The sequence below is a fragment of the Phyllobates terribilis genome, unplaced genomic scaffold (genome assembly GCF_046119375.1).
Source record: "Phyllobates terribilis strain yellow unplaced genomic scaffold, ASM4611937v1 Scaffold_5__5_contigs__length_657084704, whole genome shotgun sequence".
In the NCBI taxonomy this organism is placed as follows: domain Eukaryota; kingdom Metazoa; phylum Chordata; class Amphibia; order Anura; family Dendrobatidae; genus Phyllobates; species Phyllobates terribilis.
Window position 1 is genome coordinate 499,555,495 of NW_027362765.1, and position 17,963 is coordinate 499,573,457.

A 17,963-nucleotide genomic window follows, 5' to 3' on the forward strand; every position below is an offset into this window, starting at 1 on the left:
TCAGGTAAGTAGCATTACAATGCTGCCCGGCCACCTTACTTAAACTGTGGCTACCGGGGAAAAATTAAGTTATTTCCTCCTGGGAGCCACCTGCTTTCAGTCATGGGGGCGTGCACAGAGCACCGCTTACAGCACCACTCACTACTGTGAGCAGCGGATGTAAGCACGCCCCGGTTCTTTGATTGACAGCCAGCTCTGTAGCAAATCTGTGCACAGCGTATTGTCAATGAAAGTGCAGAGACTTACTTATACCCGCTGCTCACAGTAGTGAGTGGGGCTGTAAGCGATGACCGTAGCAGCGCCGTGCATGCTCCCGGGAGGAAATAACTTCATTTTCCCTTGATAGCCACACCTTAAGTAAGGCAGCCGGGCAGCATTGTAACACTGTTTACCTACAGATTAACCGAATATTTGCAAGTAAAACACATTTTTTAAGGTGGCAGGTTCCTTTAATGTGGGCCATTTATATTGAGTCTGGAAAAAAAAACACATTTTAGATATTGCAAACCTGTAATTAACATAAAAGCAATTACAATGATGAAAAAGGATCAAAGCGGCTGAAAACTTTGGTTCTAGATATCCTGAATTATTCAGGAGTAGGATATAAGTGATGAAGTATCAGATCCTGGATGGAGTAGATGTTAGTGACCAGCCGCAGGACATTCCTGCTGACTTCATGACACTGATCGATCATTTCTGTATTCTCATGCTTTAGTATTCCAGCAGACATTACTAGTGACACTGGATATATATCATCATCTTGCTCCTCACTACAGTGTAACATGATAAAGCGTAGGACAGGAGTTCACATACTGCACACAATGCGGTGCCTGACTATATAAGGGAAAAAGAGACCTAGAAACAATAGGACAAATCAAGCGGCTGATGGCAGCGCAGAATGAGCCTCACAAGAGATGTCACTGCGCTGCAAGGCATGGACACCGTCTAACTGCTGCGGTGTCTCATATGAAGTGAAGCCGCTCAGACGCGACATCATTTAGTCTGTAGGAATTAAAATATATGGAATCAAAGTGATTAATACTAAACAGCTACAAGTGAAGGGTGAATCCAGCAGTTGTGTGACGGGTTTACACCTTCTCATTGCTTAAACTCCGTGTTACCGTTGCCAGGATGACTGCCAAAACATGAAGTCCTTGGCAGGACCATCAAGAATGCTGGAGGCTTTACTGGACATCCTTTTATCCAGATATAAATGAAAACTCCTGATTTCACATAGCAGAGATTGGATCAAATATACTTAAAAAATTTTGGGGAAAAAAAAATTGCTTTTCGTTATAGTTAGAGGAGACGCCTCTGCATATCTGACTGTTCACCCTGCAGTGTTCCCATCCTTCCAGCAGCAGGCATTTCACACCGGGCACTCATGTCACATCTCACACCAGGCAATCATGCCACAGCTCACACCAGGCAATCAGGCCACAGCTCACACCAGGCAATCATGCCACAGCTCACACCAGGCAATCAGGCCACAGCTCACACCAGGCAATCATGCCACAGCTCACACCAGGCAATCAGGCCACAGCTCACACCAGGCAATCAGGCCACAGCTCACACCAGGCAATCATGCCACAGCTCACACCAGGCAATCATGCCACAGCTCACACCAGGCAATCATGTCACATGGGGCACTCGTCACACCGTGCACTCATGTCACACCTCACACTAGACAATCATCTCACACCGGGCACTCATATCAGACCTCACTCCAGACAATCATGGAGCAATAAGGAGTTCTAACGGTTTTTCACTGCACTGCTGGTCATCCACATGGAAAAGACGTCTCAAATCAAAAGATTCCAATAAGGATTTTTTATTTTTGCTTGTTACAAATTAAAAATCTACGCGTTTCGAAATCTCTCCAGCTTCTTCATCAGGATGTTGGAGAGATTTCGAAACGCGTAGATTTTTAATTTCTAACAAGCAAAAATAAAAAATCCTTATTGGAATCTTTTGATTTGAGACGTCTTTTCCATGTGGATGACCAGCAGTGCAGTGAAAAACCGTTAGAACTCCTTATTGCATCTAGTTTTGGTCTATTGATCCGCGGTTGTGCAGCAGCTGGTACATGCTTTAATATAGTTGCAGGTTGCAATTTATCAAGATGAGCATAAAATCGCTTTTATTTTGCATTTATTTTAACCAGTTAAAGCCCTATTTTGCGCTCAATAGTCTTTCCAGTGTTTCTACTTTCACCAGACAATCATGTCACACCTCACACCAGACAATCATGTCACACCTCACACCAGACAATCATGTCACACCTCACACCAGACAATCATGTCACACCTCACACCAGACAATCATGTCACACCTCACACCCGACAATCATGTCACACCTCACACCAGACAATCATGTCACACCTCACACCCGACAATCATGTCACACCTCACACCCGACACTCACGTCATACGTCACACCGGGCACTCATGTCAATGTACCTTGACAACAAAGCCAACAAAATAGTGGCTGGTACTGACGATCTCACCCTATTAATAATAATGATAATAATACCTTATTCTTTTAAATGACATTTTGCAAGCGTTCCGCTGGAACAGAACCAGTCAGGACGATTTTTTTACTACAGAGACAGGTGGCATTGCTGCACAACAAGACAACGAGACCAGTTTGGTATTAATCCAACGTGACAGCGCTCAGAATCACGGATTGAAGCCACATGCTAATTAGTGGAGAAATGCTCTGGGGCGGTGTTCATACACAGAGAGCATTAGCCGCCCCCAAGGCACTTCCTTGCTAATTTGATCACTACTGGAAAACCCCTGCTTATTCAATTTAGCGTCCCATAACAAATAAAAACTGGATAGAATCATTTCCCACAGCATCCCCATTCCAGTGATGTTGGCGATGTCCCGGTAGGTGACATGACACTGTTTTGTCACGTGATGGCTGCAGCCAAAGGGCGCTCGCTGAATGGTTGCAGTCTTTACTCTTTTGTTACAGCAGACGTCCACTCTGCCAAAATAGTAAAGGCTTCAAACAGTTAATGGCCACTGATTGGCTGCAGTGCGCACGTGATATAATATTACACAAGCACCGGGTGACCCAGGACCAACATTACTGGAATGGCGCCAGTGCAGAAAGTGAGAATAAGGTCTTCTTATTTTACTCAGGGAACTTGGGCATTTAAGAAGGGTTTGTCCTAGTAGTAGACAACCCCTTTAATTCTCAATGCTGGTATATTTGATTACTATAGAATAAATTTAATTTTTATTGTTGTATTAGGATCCATACAACCACAAATCATCATTCTGGTAAGCTCCCATTAAAGACAAACGAATATGTGCCCTATGTATCAGAATGTGCCACGTAACTTAATTGCTGTCATTTTTCTCTGACCCTTTCTACTACTAACGGCGTCCTTTTTTAATCTGTCAATCTGCTATAGACCAACACATTAATACAGATAGAGGTCTGGAAGAGACCAGGAGAGGGAAGCTACACCTATAAAACAAGAAATAGTTATTGAAGAAAAAAAGACTGTTAAAAAATGGAAACTTACATTATCCAGCAGTTGTTTTGCCGTTGTCCCACTATTTATACTAAAAATGGAAAATGGTTCTGGACCAGGAATTCCATGTACTGTGACTTTAAATGTTGATTCTGCTCTCCTTTCTTCTGAGCTGAAAACCTTTACAAGAAAAGGTACACTATAACAAACCAGGTTTTACACTGAAAAGACATTTAACTTACTGATAGCAGACAGAATGTGGACAAAGACCACGTCAAAGAAGCACTCCTCCTCCCATCAAAGTTTTTATCCTCTTAATATATTGCAGTCATCATATTATATAGCACTGTGTATTTACAATTGCTCATTTTGCCCTTCTACCCAGTTAATTCTGATGTTTTCCATTAGGTCTATGACATCAGGTGATTAAAAACTGACTAGCTGAATCCTTCTAAGCTCTATGTAGAAACAGGAGGTCAATTTTCTCTGTACAAGTCATGAGTCACTGGAGTTGGAGAGAGGAATGATAAATGCAGGGACAAGAGACTTCCTGTTTCTACACAGAGCAGACAAAAGAGAAGAATTATCAGGGTAGAAGGGCAAAATGAGCAACTGTAAGTGCACAGTGCTATATAATATGATGTCTGTAATATATTAGGATAAAAACTTTGATGGGAGTGCTTCTTTAATTGTGAATAATGGTGTTGTAGGATAAAGACAAAACCTTTCCATATGCCTTAGTGGGGTCATTTAGACTTCAAAAAGGAGGTCCCCTGCTTGACGCCCCCTGAGCAATTAGGTGCTCACAAAGAGACGCTCTATGTATTACATAAGTGATTATTAGATCACTGGAGGTTTCTGAAGTGATGATGTTAGAATAACCGGTTAAGACAGTTTACCATGAATGGTGAAACCTTTACAAAAGACCACTGAGGTGAAAAGATCGCCCCCTAATCCAGATCAGATTTGCAGTATCACCACATGCTATGCAAGCTGGCCATCTTCTTTGGGAAGACCACCTCCCTAGAAGAGACCACCTTTCAATGCAATTTTGTCTCAAAAGTTTTACTGTATTTACATAAGAAATAATTTGTTTCTCATAGACTCTGACACTGTGTAACATAAATTTCAGTTATGTAATGTTATGCCATATCATATAAAGAAACCTATGGTCGGCACTACCACATATATATATTCATCAGAATGGGAATTGACAGCGCTCAACAGTCAAAAACAGTCCAGCAATGTGTACCAAGGAATATGTAGCAACTCACCAGGTTGCGATAAAATCCATAAAGCTATTTATTTAATTTGTGTATAAAACGATGGGGGGACCGTACAACTGCTAATGGTCTGCAGATTCCCTACGGTCTTTGTCAAGCACATTCAACTTTCCCAAGATGACTTGAGAAAGCGCAGTGTGAGCGAAACGGCCGTAGGCAACTGCTGACCATCTGCTGTTGTACTGTCTGTACATAAATAAATAACTCGAAGGATTTTAGCGCAGCCTGGAATGCCATAGATTCCTTCACACATACAGAAAGTACAATACTATCTGATGATGTAGGACACTTACAGAAAGGGTTAGTTTGTTTCTATTCTGTTCACTATAACATTTTTGACTGAGAAATCTATAGACTCAAACAGTATACAGAATAAACACTGCCCATATGGTCACTAGAAGCTGACAGCACTTAATAGTTACCCACCAAAGATGCGGGCAGACTGCCGCTCGGGATCTCCTCCATCCTTCTGCTATTAATGAACAGAGTGGATATCTCCAAAGACTCATTATGTAAGTTGTGAAGCTGTAAATGCCTGTAGCCTGCAGATAAATGTAAAAGTAATATAAAATGTCACCACAAGAATAAAAACATTATCGTTACTTGGAAAGACAAAAGCTAAAAAGAACTAAACCATAAAACGCTTTTGTTGAGAAGACACCAAAACGAATATAGGTCTATATACAGGCAATACTACCAGATCTTAAAGAGGTCACAGGGTCACTAAAATCAACCCACACATCCATCATCTGTAATATACAAAGTTGGCAGCCATGGAGCTCCGCATAGGTGCAGTTTACACAAAAAATGAGGATTTTTTTTCTTTACATAAGAACTATTTGCAAACTAGCTTTTTATGTGTTGCTGCCCTAAAAATGAGCACGAAAGTGCCTACTATAGCCATTATTGTTTTTTTCATCAATTACCAAATACTAATTAAGATATGTCTGAAACAAGCTTCATTAGAAATTCTCAAGAAAACATTTAAAAAGCTGAATAAATGAAGATGTTCTGACACTGTGAGGAGTGCGAAGCCTGCACTCTTATACACAAGCATGTACAATGGTTTACTGTCACAGTATATGATTTGCAGCGGCCATTACTATGAATTCCTAGGAATGAGGCCGCATTCAGTGAAAACCTTTCCTAGGACTGCTATCAGGGAGCGGCAGTGTAGAATTTGACTGGTGCAAGGTTTTACAAAAAGCCTCAGGGAAATGTACAGCTTCAAATCAGCCCCAAATTTTGCAGACTTTGGTGCAGATTTATCTGTGGACTTGCCTCTGTGGATGGGTATAAATTAGAAAAAAAAAAAAGTATACTCTCAATCAATGCGGCTCCTATGCTCACACTTTCCTGATCCTGGATGGTGTCTACTCTTCAGCTCCAGCAATGTTGAACTGCCGTGTTCATGGGCCGTCTGGCTATGTCTTCGCTGGAGGCCAAAATACAGAAACTGGCAGGAGACCTAACAAGAGTGAGCACGAGAGTGGAAGAAATTCTAGTAAATCTGCAACAATAGGAATTTGTTGCAAATTTAGTTTTCCCTTTTGAAATCAATGGGGAAAATCTGTAATAAATACTTGTTCTTTCCACAACAGAAAATTATTAACAGAGGATTTAAAAATTTCCCTGTGAAAATTCACTGAGGATTTTTTTTACTTAATTTTAGTGTGTAGAAATTCGGCAACGTATGAATGAGATTTGAGTAAGTGCGTGGAAGAGATTGCTTGGGATTTCATCCACGTAGCTTGTACTGTAATCCATTGTGGATTTATTTTCTGCACCAAAACCTGCAAGAAAACCTGCAGCGTTTTTCTAGCAAATAGATGTACCCTTAAATACTTTGCAGCAATTTATTCTCCTAATCACTTAGCAAGATAGGAGCCGGTGTGGGGACTATTTCAGTTTGCGCTACTGCACCAGAACTTTAGATTTTTGGTATGCAATTACAGCAGCCACGATATAGCCTGCATGGTCACAGCTAAAAGACACAGGAATGCCGGAAGAGGAGTCAGTAACCTGTCAAGAGTACTCCGACTCACCAGGAAATTCTAGAAAAAGGGAAGCGGGAAACCAGATCTTTTTTTTTTTCAAATGTAAGAGATGGGTGGACACATTTAAACACATGTACCAAGAAAAAAAACTCCAGAGTATCACAAATCATACTTTTCTTTTTTCATGTTTTACTCTTGTACCACATACCTTACAATATACCAAGGAAAGAAATAGTGTAAGAAAGGAAGTCTATGGTCCTGATTAATAATTGATGTTTATCAACTTTTCTAAAGCAATTGCTTTTGAGTGACTTCAATATTTGCACCTTATTTTCTATAAGTTTTGTGCCACTTTTTAAGTTGTTTTTTCTAGGTCTTTTTTTATTTTCCTTTGACCATTTTGCTTATCTGGATGTTCTAGAAAGAGTCACAAAATGTGATTTTTACCAAATGTTGAATTTTTTCTTGCATCTCACTCCAGTCTCAGCCTGAAGTAAGATTTCTGGAGGAGTTTTCAACTGGTGCATTTCAGCGACTTTGTCTCTTTGCTTGGGGGAAGCTCACCCCATGCGCTGGGCCTCTCTTATTTTGAGAGCTTTTACATGTGTAATGGAGGTTATTTACATGAAACGTTACGTTTGCGGTTCCTTCCTTCTATTTACTATAATAAATAAAAACTACTTCATAAGTTTAAAATGATGAATCGGGCCCCAAATCTTTCCTATAGCTATTGATATAGAACAGACCAAAATTTACATTAAGGAACTTTGAATTCCTATTAGTTTAAGCTATTGTGTTTTAAATAAAATTGGGTCTGAGGCTGAAATACTTTAACAAAGTTACCTGTTGACACCCCTGTCGCTGCAGCATTGCCTCTACGCTGCTTCTTGATGGTCTTCGTTTACAGGGCTGCAACAATGACATCCTGTCTACAACATGTGACCATTGCAGCCATAGGCAGATTATAATGAGGGCAATCCGGGCTACCGCCCGGAGCTCCAGGGGGGCTATGGCCGGATTGCCCTCATTATATGTGTGGCCGCGCGGCACATACCGGTAGCAGTGGCGGGAGGGGGGGCCCCGGACCACTCCCCCAGCAGCGGCCGCCGCTACTTCTTCTTCGGCCGGGCCAGTACTGCAGCAGTTAACTTCCCTGTGCGCGGCCGTGTCTCCTAGCTGTGACGTCACGCCGTGCGCGCCCGGCCTGCACTGCTACTTACCACCGGAGAGAAGCAGGAGCCAGGAGGACTGGAGCCGGGGGATGGTGAGTGAGTGTGTGTGTGTGTGTGAGAGAGAGAGTGTGTGTATGTGTATGTATAGGCAGATATCATTGTGTGATGTCTGTTTATATGTATTTTTGTGTTTCAAATGTGTTTATGCGTGTATGTATATGTTTGTGTGCGTGACTGCGTGCGGCCTCCTGCTGAGTATAGATGGCGCCGTGCGGCCTCCTGCTGTCTCTCCAGGGGGGGCCGTGCGGCCTCCCGCTGTGTCTAGATGGCTCCGTGCGGCCTCCCGCTGTGTCTAGATGGCTCCGTGCGGCCTCCTGCTGTGTATAGATGGCTACGTGTGCTCAATATTGAGTCATACAATTAATGTAAGGCTATGTGCCCACGATGCAGAAATTTTTTTCTGAGATTTTTTCCGGATTTTTTTTGAGAGTTTCTGCATCTCCCTGGCAGAAAAAACACATGCGGATTGTACATGCGGATTTTACATGCGTTTTTCCTGCCAGGGACATGCGGATGTGAAGCGTTCTTCACATGCATTTCCGCATGCGGGTTGACAAGCGCTTTCCAAGCGATTTTAGCATCACTTGGAAAGTGCTTGACAACTTAGTCACACTATATAAATCCATGCAACCACCTTCTGATGGCCTGCCGACGTCAGCGGTCGCGTGACCCGTCACATGACTAAATGACGTCATGGCAGGTCCTTTTCAGACCATCGCGAGCTGCCGGCAAGCCAGGACGCATCGGATAAAGACACCGGGGGCCATCAGAAGGTAAGTATAATATTTAATTTATTCTTTTTTTTACAGGTTCTATGGTACCCGGCTCCGGAGGAGAGTCTCCTCTTCTCCAAACCCGGGTACCATCCGCACATTGAAACGCATGGATTCTGCATGTACAGATGCAGTGATGCGGATTACATGCGTTCCAATGCAAGTCAATGGCAGCGAAAGTGCCGCGCTTCCGCAAAATAATTGGTAGTGCTGCGGATTTTTCCCCAATGGTAATCTGCAGCGGAAATTTCCGCAGCATGTGCACAGCACATGCGGATTATCATTGGGGAACATGGCAGACCTTCTACCAAGCGTTTTTTAAGCGTTTCTGCAGCGGAATTGCCGCTGCGGAAACGCTTAAAAAACGCGTAGTGGGCACACAGCCTAAAAAAAATTATTATAATTAATATTGTGCCAAATTAATTTCACGTGAACTATCACATGATCTATCACAGGGGATCATGTGACATGTCACGTGATACATCAGGTGTGTGTGTGTGTGTGGGGTGGGGGGCCCGTGCCTTCTAAACTGCCCGGGGCCCTTGCTACTCTTAATCCACCCCTGATTGCAGCCAATCACTGACCTCAGCAGTGATTCCAAAGCAGACAGCATAAGACAGTGATTGGCTGCAGCTCTCACATGTTGCAGACAGGGCATCACCACTTCAGTCCTGTGAACCAAGGAAGCACTGGAGAGGAGACACTGGAGCAGCAGGGGCTTCAATGGATAAATGAAAGATGTGTATGCAAAAATCATCAGTTTTTTCCTCCAGAAAAAAAATTTCATCCATATTGTCATCCACGTGCAATTTTTTTTTTATATCCGTATGACATCAGGTTTTTATATCAACAATTTGTTAAATAAAAAACTCTATTTAACCTTTCATTATGTTAATAATTGCAATGGATGCATAAAAACAGATGCCATATGGATGGTGTCTGTATGGCATCAGTTTTTTAGTGAATCCATTGAGCAGGTTGCATTTGAGCTGAAAAATTGATCACAGTTCGCTGCAATATTTTACACGTGGACCATCAGTCCAAGTGGAAAAACGTTCATGTGAACTACCTCATTGACTTGCATTGGTCGATGAGTTGTTCGTATACTTTCCGTTTTGCCTTAGTCCCAATTATGTTTGAAAACAAACAACCCCTTTAAGGAGGATAGTGCCTCTTCTTGTTCCACTCAATAATTAATCCTGTCCTAATATTTTGGTTTATGAATTCGAGACATATACCACATGATACTTTTTCCTATACTGCCATGTACTACAATAAATCATATTCTTAGTGGCCTTTTTTTGCTCAACCTACAGTGCTGATCACTTGAGGAAACTTCTGGCTACATAAACACGAGTGAGATTAAGCAAGGTAATGGTGCATATCACAGTGAAGGATTATCCGACAATGAAAGATTACCTCTCTTCAGAACTTTAAGAGGAATAATTCTTTGGGCAGTTACAGCAGAACTGTTGTTTTCAACGACGGCAAAACGAAGAAATACAAGATCTTCAAAGTAGACGCGAAACATAAACTGTTCATTCCACATTGGGTTTAAAGTATTGCGGTGGATGGGTTTAGTTCTGAAGTGACAGCTGTCCACTGACATCCCAAGCACATCAATTTCAATGCAAGGACTTCCTGTACTGTTACTTGGACAGACATTCTGTCCGGAGACAATCTGTAAGACAAGCACAGTTTCAGATTTACAGTTTGTTGAAGGTGTAGACTACCTAATATAGATAAAGCGCAGAGACGTTGTCCTGTAAAGAGCGTCTCATAAAAGTCCTCATTAACTGGTTTATAGAAAGAAGAATCATAAATCCAATGTAATATATATTGCACTCATATCTGTATTCACCAATGTGTTAATTACTTTTGGTCCAAGTTTATGGCAAAGCATATTATAGGACTGGAAAAAGTGGATTTCCTCTCATCTCATCACCTTTAATTTTATCATCTTGCCGATGTTTGGAGAACTAACCAGATCTTCTGTGGATGTAAGATTACGCAAATCCTTCTGTCTCTTCTTGTAATCATGCATTGACTCAATCATGTTGAGATCAGGGCTCTGTGGGCCGTATCATCACTTCCAGGACTCCTTGTTCTTGTGTTAAGATGGTTCTTAATGACATTGACTATATGTTTGGGGTCTTTGTCCTGCTGAAGAATAAATTTGGAGCCAAACAGATGCCTGTATTTCTCGGAATTGAGGACACCATTAATCCTGACAAAATCCCCAACTGCATTTACTGAAATGCAGCAAAACCTATAAGTATGACCACACATATATTACCATAATAACTTTTATTGTATCAGAACATAAAACATACATAATAGATAAAAAGGGGTGATAACCTCACAGAGAATTTGGAAAGGAAGTATGATAAGGCACCTTATACACAGATGACAATCAGAAAAGAGTGCAGTCAATACATAACGACAAACATAATTGCCCCTGGAAGAAGCCAAGCGAAACGCGCTTCAGGCATCACAAGGTAATACACCTTATGCACCATGAATGTGGTAGATTTATGACAAATGTATGTAGATGTGAATAGGGTATTCCTAACTCAGTTCTTAGATTTTATAGGCATATTAAGGTCTGTCCTTACTAATTAGCACTAGGCACACTTTATTCACTTGGGACATTTTGCCTATATATAGGTATGCCTTTGAGATCTGATTACATTCTATATATTTTGAGATGTTGTTCCCTTAGTCATTTTCTGTGGTCACTTGACTTTACAGTGCAAACAGTAATTATTTTTGTGGTTATGTATTAACTGCACTCTTTTCTGATTGTCATCTGTGTATAAGGCGCACTGTCATTCTTCCTTTGCAAATTCTCTGTGATGTTATCACCACATTTTATTATGTATGTTTTATGTTTTGATATAATAAAAGTTATTATTTTAACATATATGTGGTCATACTTAGAGATTTTGTATCCATATGCTGTTCGTGACCACTATTTTTTTGCTATTTCACTGGCTCATTGGCTTTGTACCAACTCTGTAGGTAGTATTTACTGAAATGCAGCCCCAAACTTGCATGGTACCTCCACCAGCTTCACTGATGTCTGCAGACACTTACTGTTCTCCAGCCCTGTAGCGAACAAACTGTTAGGGCCAAATATTTCACATTTTGACTCATGAGTCTATGGCATCCACAGCCCTCAACGTTGCCCATTTTTTGGTGCTTCTTCAAAAGAGCTTGAACAGCACATCTTGAAACCCCAGTGTGGTTTGAAATCTTTGCCTGGGAGAGACTTTGCCGATCCAATATATCAACCTTGTGTCTTCTTGCTGTGGTCAGGCTTGCCATGGTGTATGACCAGTGATATGAAATGGTCTCTCACAACCTCACCTTTGTAGCAGAGTTTGTCTGTTTCTTACCCAGTTTTAAAGGGAACCTGTCAACATAGAATGATTTTTCAACCCAAGTACAGGCGCATGGTGCACGCTTGGTGTGGCCAAACAGTTCTGTGCACTTTCCCAACTACTTGTTTTCCATTTACCTCCGCCCTTCTCTTGCTCTATAAGACCATAAAGAAGAGGAGGCATGAAGATCGAGAGAAAACAAGTAGATGGGAAGGTGCAGTGAACTTTTTGGTCATGCCAAGGGTGCACCGAGCGCCTGTACTTGGTTTGAACAGTCATTCTGTGCCGACTCACTTTAAGCCTCCTACACAGCTGTTTCTGTTTCATTAATTGTTGTGTTGTAACCTACATATGAAAATTATCATTATCCACGGTTTGGTATACTTGGTTACTTATACACCTGAGTATAATCCTACCAAATCTCTCACTTTGTACAAGTGTGCCTAGAAGAATTGATGTGGTTTTGAGGGCGGTCATCACACCTAATCTTGATTTGAGCCATATTTCTCTTTTCTTTATTAACTTTGCATTTTTTGTTCACTGATAAATATAAACTATTAACACTTCTATTTTGGAAAACGTTCGTAGCCCAAGTACACACAATAATCATCTGTTTGAATCAGATCCAGCAGCAATCAGCTATTTTAGTGTCGGCACAACTTTATATAATATAATCGGCTAAGCGTCCCTCTGTCCGAAGCCTCTATAGACTGCGCATGGACGCCGTTACAGGTAAGAGGAGTGTATGGCGCCGGAGATCGCGGTATTCGTAGACACTGAACGCATACCACGATCTCCGGTGCCATACTTACATACTTACTTGACCAGGAGGAGTGTTGCCGCGGCGCCTCTCTTCTGGCCAGAGACCGGGGGCGGAGTGAAGGCGTCGGAATCGGCGCATGCGCATAGCGCTATCCAGCGCCATTTTACTGAAGACACATTTGCAGTGTGTCCTCAGCAAAATGGCGCCGGACAGCGCGGTGCTCTGGCGCCGCACTCCTCCCCCGGCCTCCGGCAGAACAGGACACCGCAGCGCTGGAGCACAGGGAAGAAAGGTGAGTATAAGTGTTTATTTTTTTTGTATGTGCAGCGTGAAAGGGAAGAGGGGTGCCATACATACCAGGATTTGGGGATGAGAGGGGCCACACATACCATGATTGGGGGATGAGGGGTACCATACATACCAGGAATGAAGGATGAGGGGGCCACACATACCAGGATTGGGGGGATGAGGGGGCCACACATACCAGGATTGGGGGGATGAGGGGGCCACGCATACCAGGATTGGGGGGATGAGGGGACCACCCATACCAGGATTGGGGGGATGAGGGGACCATGCATACCAGGATTGAGGGTGAGGGGACCATGCATACCAGGATTGGGGGATGAGGGGTACCATGCATACCAGGATTGGGGGATGAGGGGTACCATGCATACCAGGATTGGAGGATGAGGTGTACCATGCATACCAGGATTGGGGGATGAGGGGTACCATGCATATCAGGATAGGGATCTAGGGAGGGCCATGCATATCAGGATTCGGATGACGGGCCATGCATACCAGGATAGGGATGCAGGGTACAATGTATACCAGGATAGGGATGAGGGGTACCATGCATACCAGGATTGAGGGTGAGGAGAGCCATGCGTACCAGGATTGGGGGTGAGGAGTGCCATGCGTACTAGGATTGGGGGTGAGGGGTGCCATGCGTACCAGGATTGGGGGATGAGGGGTACCATACGTACCAGGATTGGGGGGTGAGAGGACCATGCCTACCAGGATTGGGGGGTGAGAGGACCATGCCTACCTGGATTGGGGGGTGAGAGGACCATGCCTACCTGGATTGGGGGTGAGGGGACCATGCATACCAGGATTGGGGGATGAGGTACCATACATACCAAGATTGGGGGATGAGGGGTACCATACATACCAGGATTGGGGGATGAGGGATACCATACATACCAGGATTGGGGGATGAGGGGTACCATACATACCAAGATTGGGGGATGAGGGATACCATACATACCAGGATTGGGGGATGAGGGGTACCATACATACCAAGATTGGGGGATGAGGGGTACCATACATACCAGGATTGGGGGATGAGGGATACCATACATACCAGGATTGGGGGATGATGGGTGCCATGCATACCAGGATTGGGAATGAGGGAACCATGCATACCAGGATTCGGGGTGAGGGGACCACGCATACCAGGATTGGGGGATGAGGGGTACCACGCATACCAAGATTGGGGGATGAGGGGTACCACGCATACCAGGATTGGGGGATGAGGGCTACCACGCATACCAGGATTGGGGGATGAGGGGTACCATGCATACCAGGATTGGGGGATAAGGAGTGCCATGCATACCAGGATAGGGATGAGGGGGCCATACATACCAGGATTGGGGATGAGAAAGCCATGCATACCAGGATTGGGGGATGAGGGGTGTCATACATACCAGAATTGGGATGAGTGATGCCATGTATATCAAATTTGGGATGAGGGGTGCCATGCATACCAGGATTCGGATGAGGGGCCATGCATACCAGGATAGGGATGAGGGGTACAATGTATACCAGGATAGGGATGAGGGGTGCTGTGCGTACCAGGATTGGGGGTGAGGGGTGCCATGCGTACCAGGATTGAGGGTGAGGGGTGCCATGCATACCAGGATAGGGATGAGGGCAGCACATAACATGATGGGGGAAGCACAAATACCAGGATGGGGGCAGCACATACCAGCATGGGAGACAATATACCAATAAAAATGCTCGCCACTTGGGCGTAGAACAGGCTCAATAGCTAGTATATATATATATATATATATATATATATATATTTTACAAATGTGTTACACAAGTGAATATTTGCCTTGGTTTTATTAATGAAGTAAATGTGCATTTCTTGTTTGTGTTAGGTATTTCGCACATTGCTGTCAGTACAGGGGCTTGGGGTGTGTGCTAAATCTCTCCTTGACACTAATATCAACAGTCAGTGAAAGTTACTAGAAGAAAATACTTAAGCGAGCAAAATAATTACAGAGAAACTATTGTATTAAAAACATCATTTCCTCCGAGCACAATGTATAGATTAAAATCTATAAATTTATGGCAGCTATTTAGGTAGACTAAGCTGTGTGTGAAGTGTTTAGAGCAGAGATAGTTGAGTCACAGATGTGTTTTGTTACAGGATCGTGTCGGCGAGTTTCGTATGTGACAGTTTATGAAAACGGCTTTAAAAAAGCAACAATATATAGAGCACGTCCGAAATAACATCTATATACAACACACATCCAAATCGATAATGAGGAGGAAAGTTCTTACGGATAAGGAGTATATTGCTGGCTCCATGCTCTCTAACTCACGATCAAGTGGCGAGAAAGACTGGTACATCGGGCAGCTCTTATCCCATAATACTGGTGGCTTCAAAACATAACCACATCCACCATTGGCTTCAAACATGGCAGCATTTAATTGTAAAGGGAGATCTGAAAGAGAAAATAGTGTCCAAACCATGGGTTTTCATGAAAGCATCAATTATAACAATTATTCCCATGCCTGGTAATGAAACTCAACTGACCCTGCAGTTATAGCCATCTTGTTTCTTACTCTTCATATAACAGTATGACTTCCCAAATGTGAATGTGCTGGAGATGTTACATAGAGGAGGATTATCATGCGTTTGCTCACTTTTCCATTTCCACTTCTTTGAGTAATCCTCTTGAATGTTCTTATCCCCATCATGCCTAAATTTTGGGCCCAATTCATCAAAGTTTTTACGACAAAATTCTGGCGTAAAAATCTTTGCAGAAAAGCAAAATTTTGGTCCAACGTGACAAGCGTGGCAACTCCCGCTTGTCAAAATTCATGATGAGCGGCACCACTGTGCTACACCACAAAACTTACTTCAGTCCCTGAGTCCACGGAGGCGCACATCACTTTTCAGACATGCCAGATTCATTCAGAGATGTGTGCCTCTGAATCAGGAGCATCTGACGCCTGCACGTCCCCTTCATCAAGACCGCCGTGAAAACTGCCGATCTTGATGAATCGGGGCCTTTGTCTCTGTAGAAGCCTGAAGATAGTGCAGGATCAGTCTCCACATCCTCAAGGGTTTTGGAAGCTGCATGATCTGATCCCATACCCCACTGTCTTCCATTTACTGTTAGAACAGCGTTTTACTATCGTTTTTGTAAACAAGTGCAATATAGACCCAAAATTAGTCCAAATTATTACAGATTGGTAAAACTGATGAACTATCTGCTATGGATAAATTGAAATAAATAAATGCAGCCCTCTGGAAATTTGGATGACATATTGGTAACATACGGCGGCTCTTTATATTTTTAACATTCTTCATAGACTTAATTGTGCATTTTTCAGCTGCAAAACTTCAAGTGGCGCATGCTACATATTGTAAAACGCATGCATATTTTATACATCCATGTGAATGGTCTCATATGAACATCGGCTCAATTTTATACATAGAAAAATATGTGTGGAAGACACAAAGAGGACCTGTCAACTTGTCGCTGGTCTTCTATTGCTAGACATGTCTATTGCAGTAAATCTATTTCCTATGATATCACAATTCTGGAGCTTCTCTTCTTGGTTCTCTGTTATTCCTACTAGAAATGTGTAAATTGGATGCTACCATATGGAGGTGTCCCTACATACTCAGACACCGTCTAATCAGACTGTGTAGGACACACCCCTGTGACAAACAAACAACTGGGTGTTACCATTTTCTTTATCAATTCCCATGAGGAGTAACAGAACAGAGCAGCACAGAATTGTTATTTCATGCCAAATATAATTATTTCTAAAACAAGCAGGTTATTTCATTTATAGCTACAAGTAGGGAACTATCCACTCAAAAGTCAAAATCAGACACACAAATCGCGACTACTGAAGAGTTAAACGGCTCCGCAGCGCACAGACCTATTCTAATATCTGCTGGTTTAAAGCTAAATTGGGCCATTTTCTGCACGTATGCCATTTACTACCGCTGGTATAAGCATGACTGAACAATTCAATAATGACTGCAATCTGCCAAGTGTATGTAGTCACAGGATAACCATAATATTTAGTTCCTATAAGAACAAGTTTTATAATCTCAGTGCGGGATCTGTCTAGTTTAGTTGTACGAGATGAGGCCAAATGTAGGTCATGCCCAGTTTGCAAAGCTCTTGGATGAAGGTGTCATATTGCAGATATCCAGCGCTTATGTTTTGTTAACAATTGTACGGTTATGTAACGGCTTTTTTCAATCAATTAACACCTTTTCTTGTGTTAAAAGACCTCTGGGCGATTCAAAATCAATCTCTAAAATAGGATCTCACAAGATTATGCTGATCATTTATATAAAACTGCAGTTCAGGACGGACACAGGCCCATCTACCAGCAAATATCTGCACCAAAACATGGTATAGCCAAGTGTACATGTATCATCATACAAAGACCTCACCACCACTACATGCCCTATGTACATGGATACATCCTACAGACACCTCACCACTACATGCCCTATCTACATACAAGATGAGATGGAACCATTGAAATAGGTAAGGACCATAGTATCACAAAGAGGGTCCTCCCAGACTAAATGTATGGAACAATGCTGAACAAAAAGGAGTAGTGACCCAAAATGCAGTCAAAGCAACAATAATGTATATAAAACGTAATAGCATTTATTAAATCCATTAAAAAACAGAGTTAGTTATACACTTAATAGTGAAAGGTGAAAGATAAAAAGACAAACGTGTGACGGATTTGGCAATACTATATCATGTAATATTGC

The 17,963-nt window shown here is 42.6% G+C and overlaps 1 protein-coding gene across 7 annotated transcripts in view; it reads right to left on the reverse strand.

The window, feature by feature from the left end:
* The window catches only part of PLCE1 (phospholipase C epsilon 1), a 366,977-nt gene that overhangs the window by 19,392 nt on the left and 329,622 nt on the right, over positions 1-17,963 (reverse strand). For all 7 annotated transcript variants that reach the window (XM_073685569.1, XM_073685572.1, XM_073685570.1 and 4 more), the window contains 4 exons: positions 15,488-15,651; positions 10,193-10,454; positions 5,198-5,313; positions 3,540-3,668 (listed from right to left, as the gene is read on the reverse strand). In XM_073685569.1, the coding sequence (XP_073541670.1) occupies positions 3,540-3,668; positions 5,198-5,313; positions 10,193-10,454; positions 15,488-15,651 (671 nt within the window). The remainder of the gene's footprint in view (positions 1-3,539; positions 3,669-5,197; positions 5,314-10,192; positions 10,455-15,487; positions 15,652-17,963) is intronic.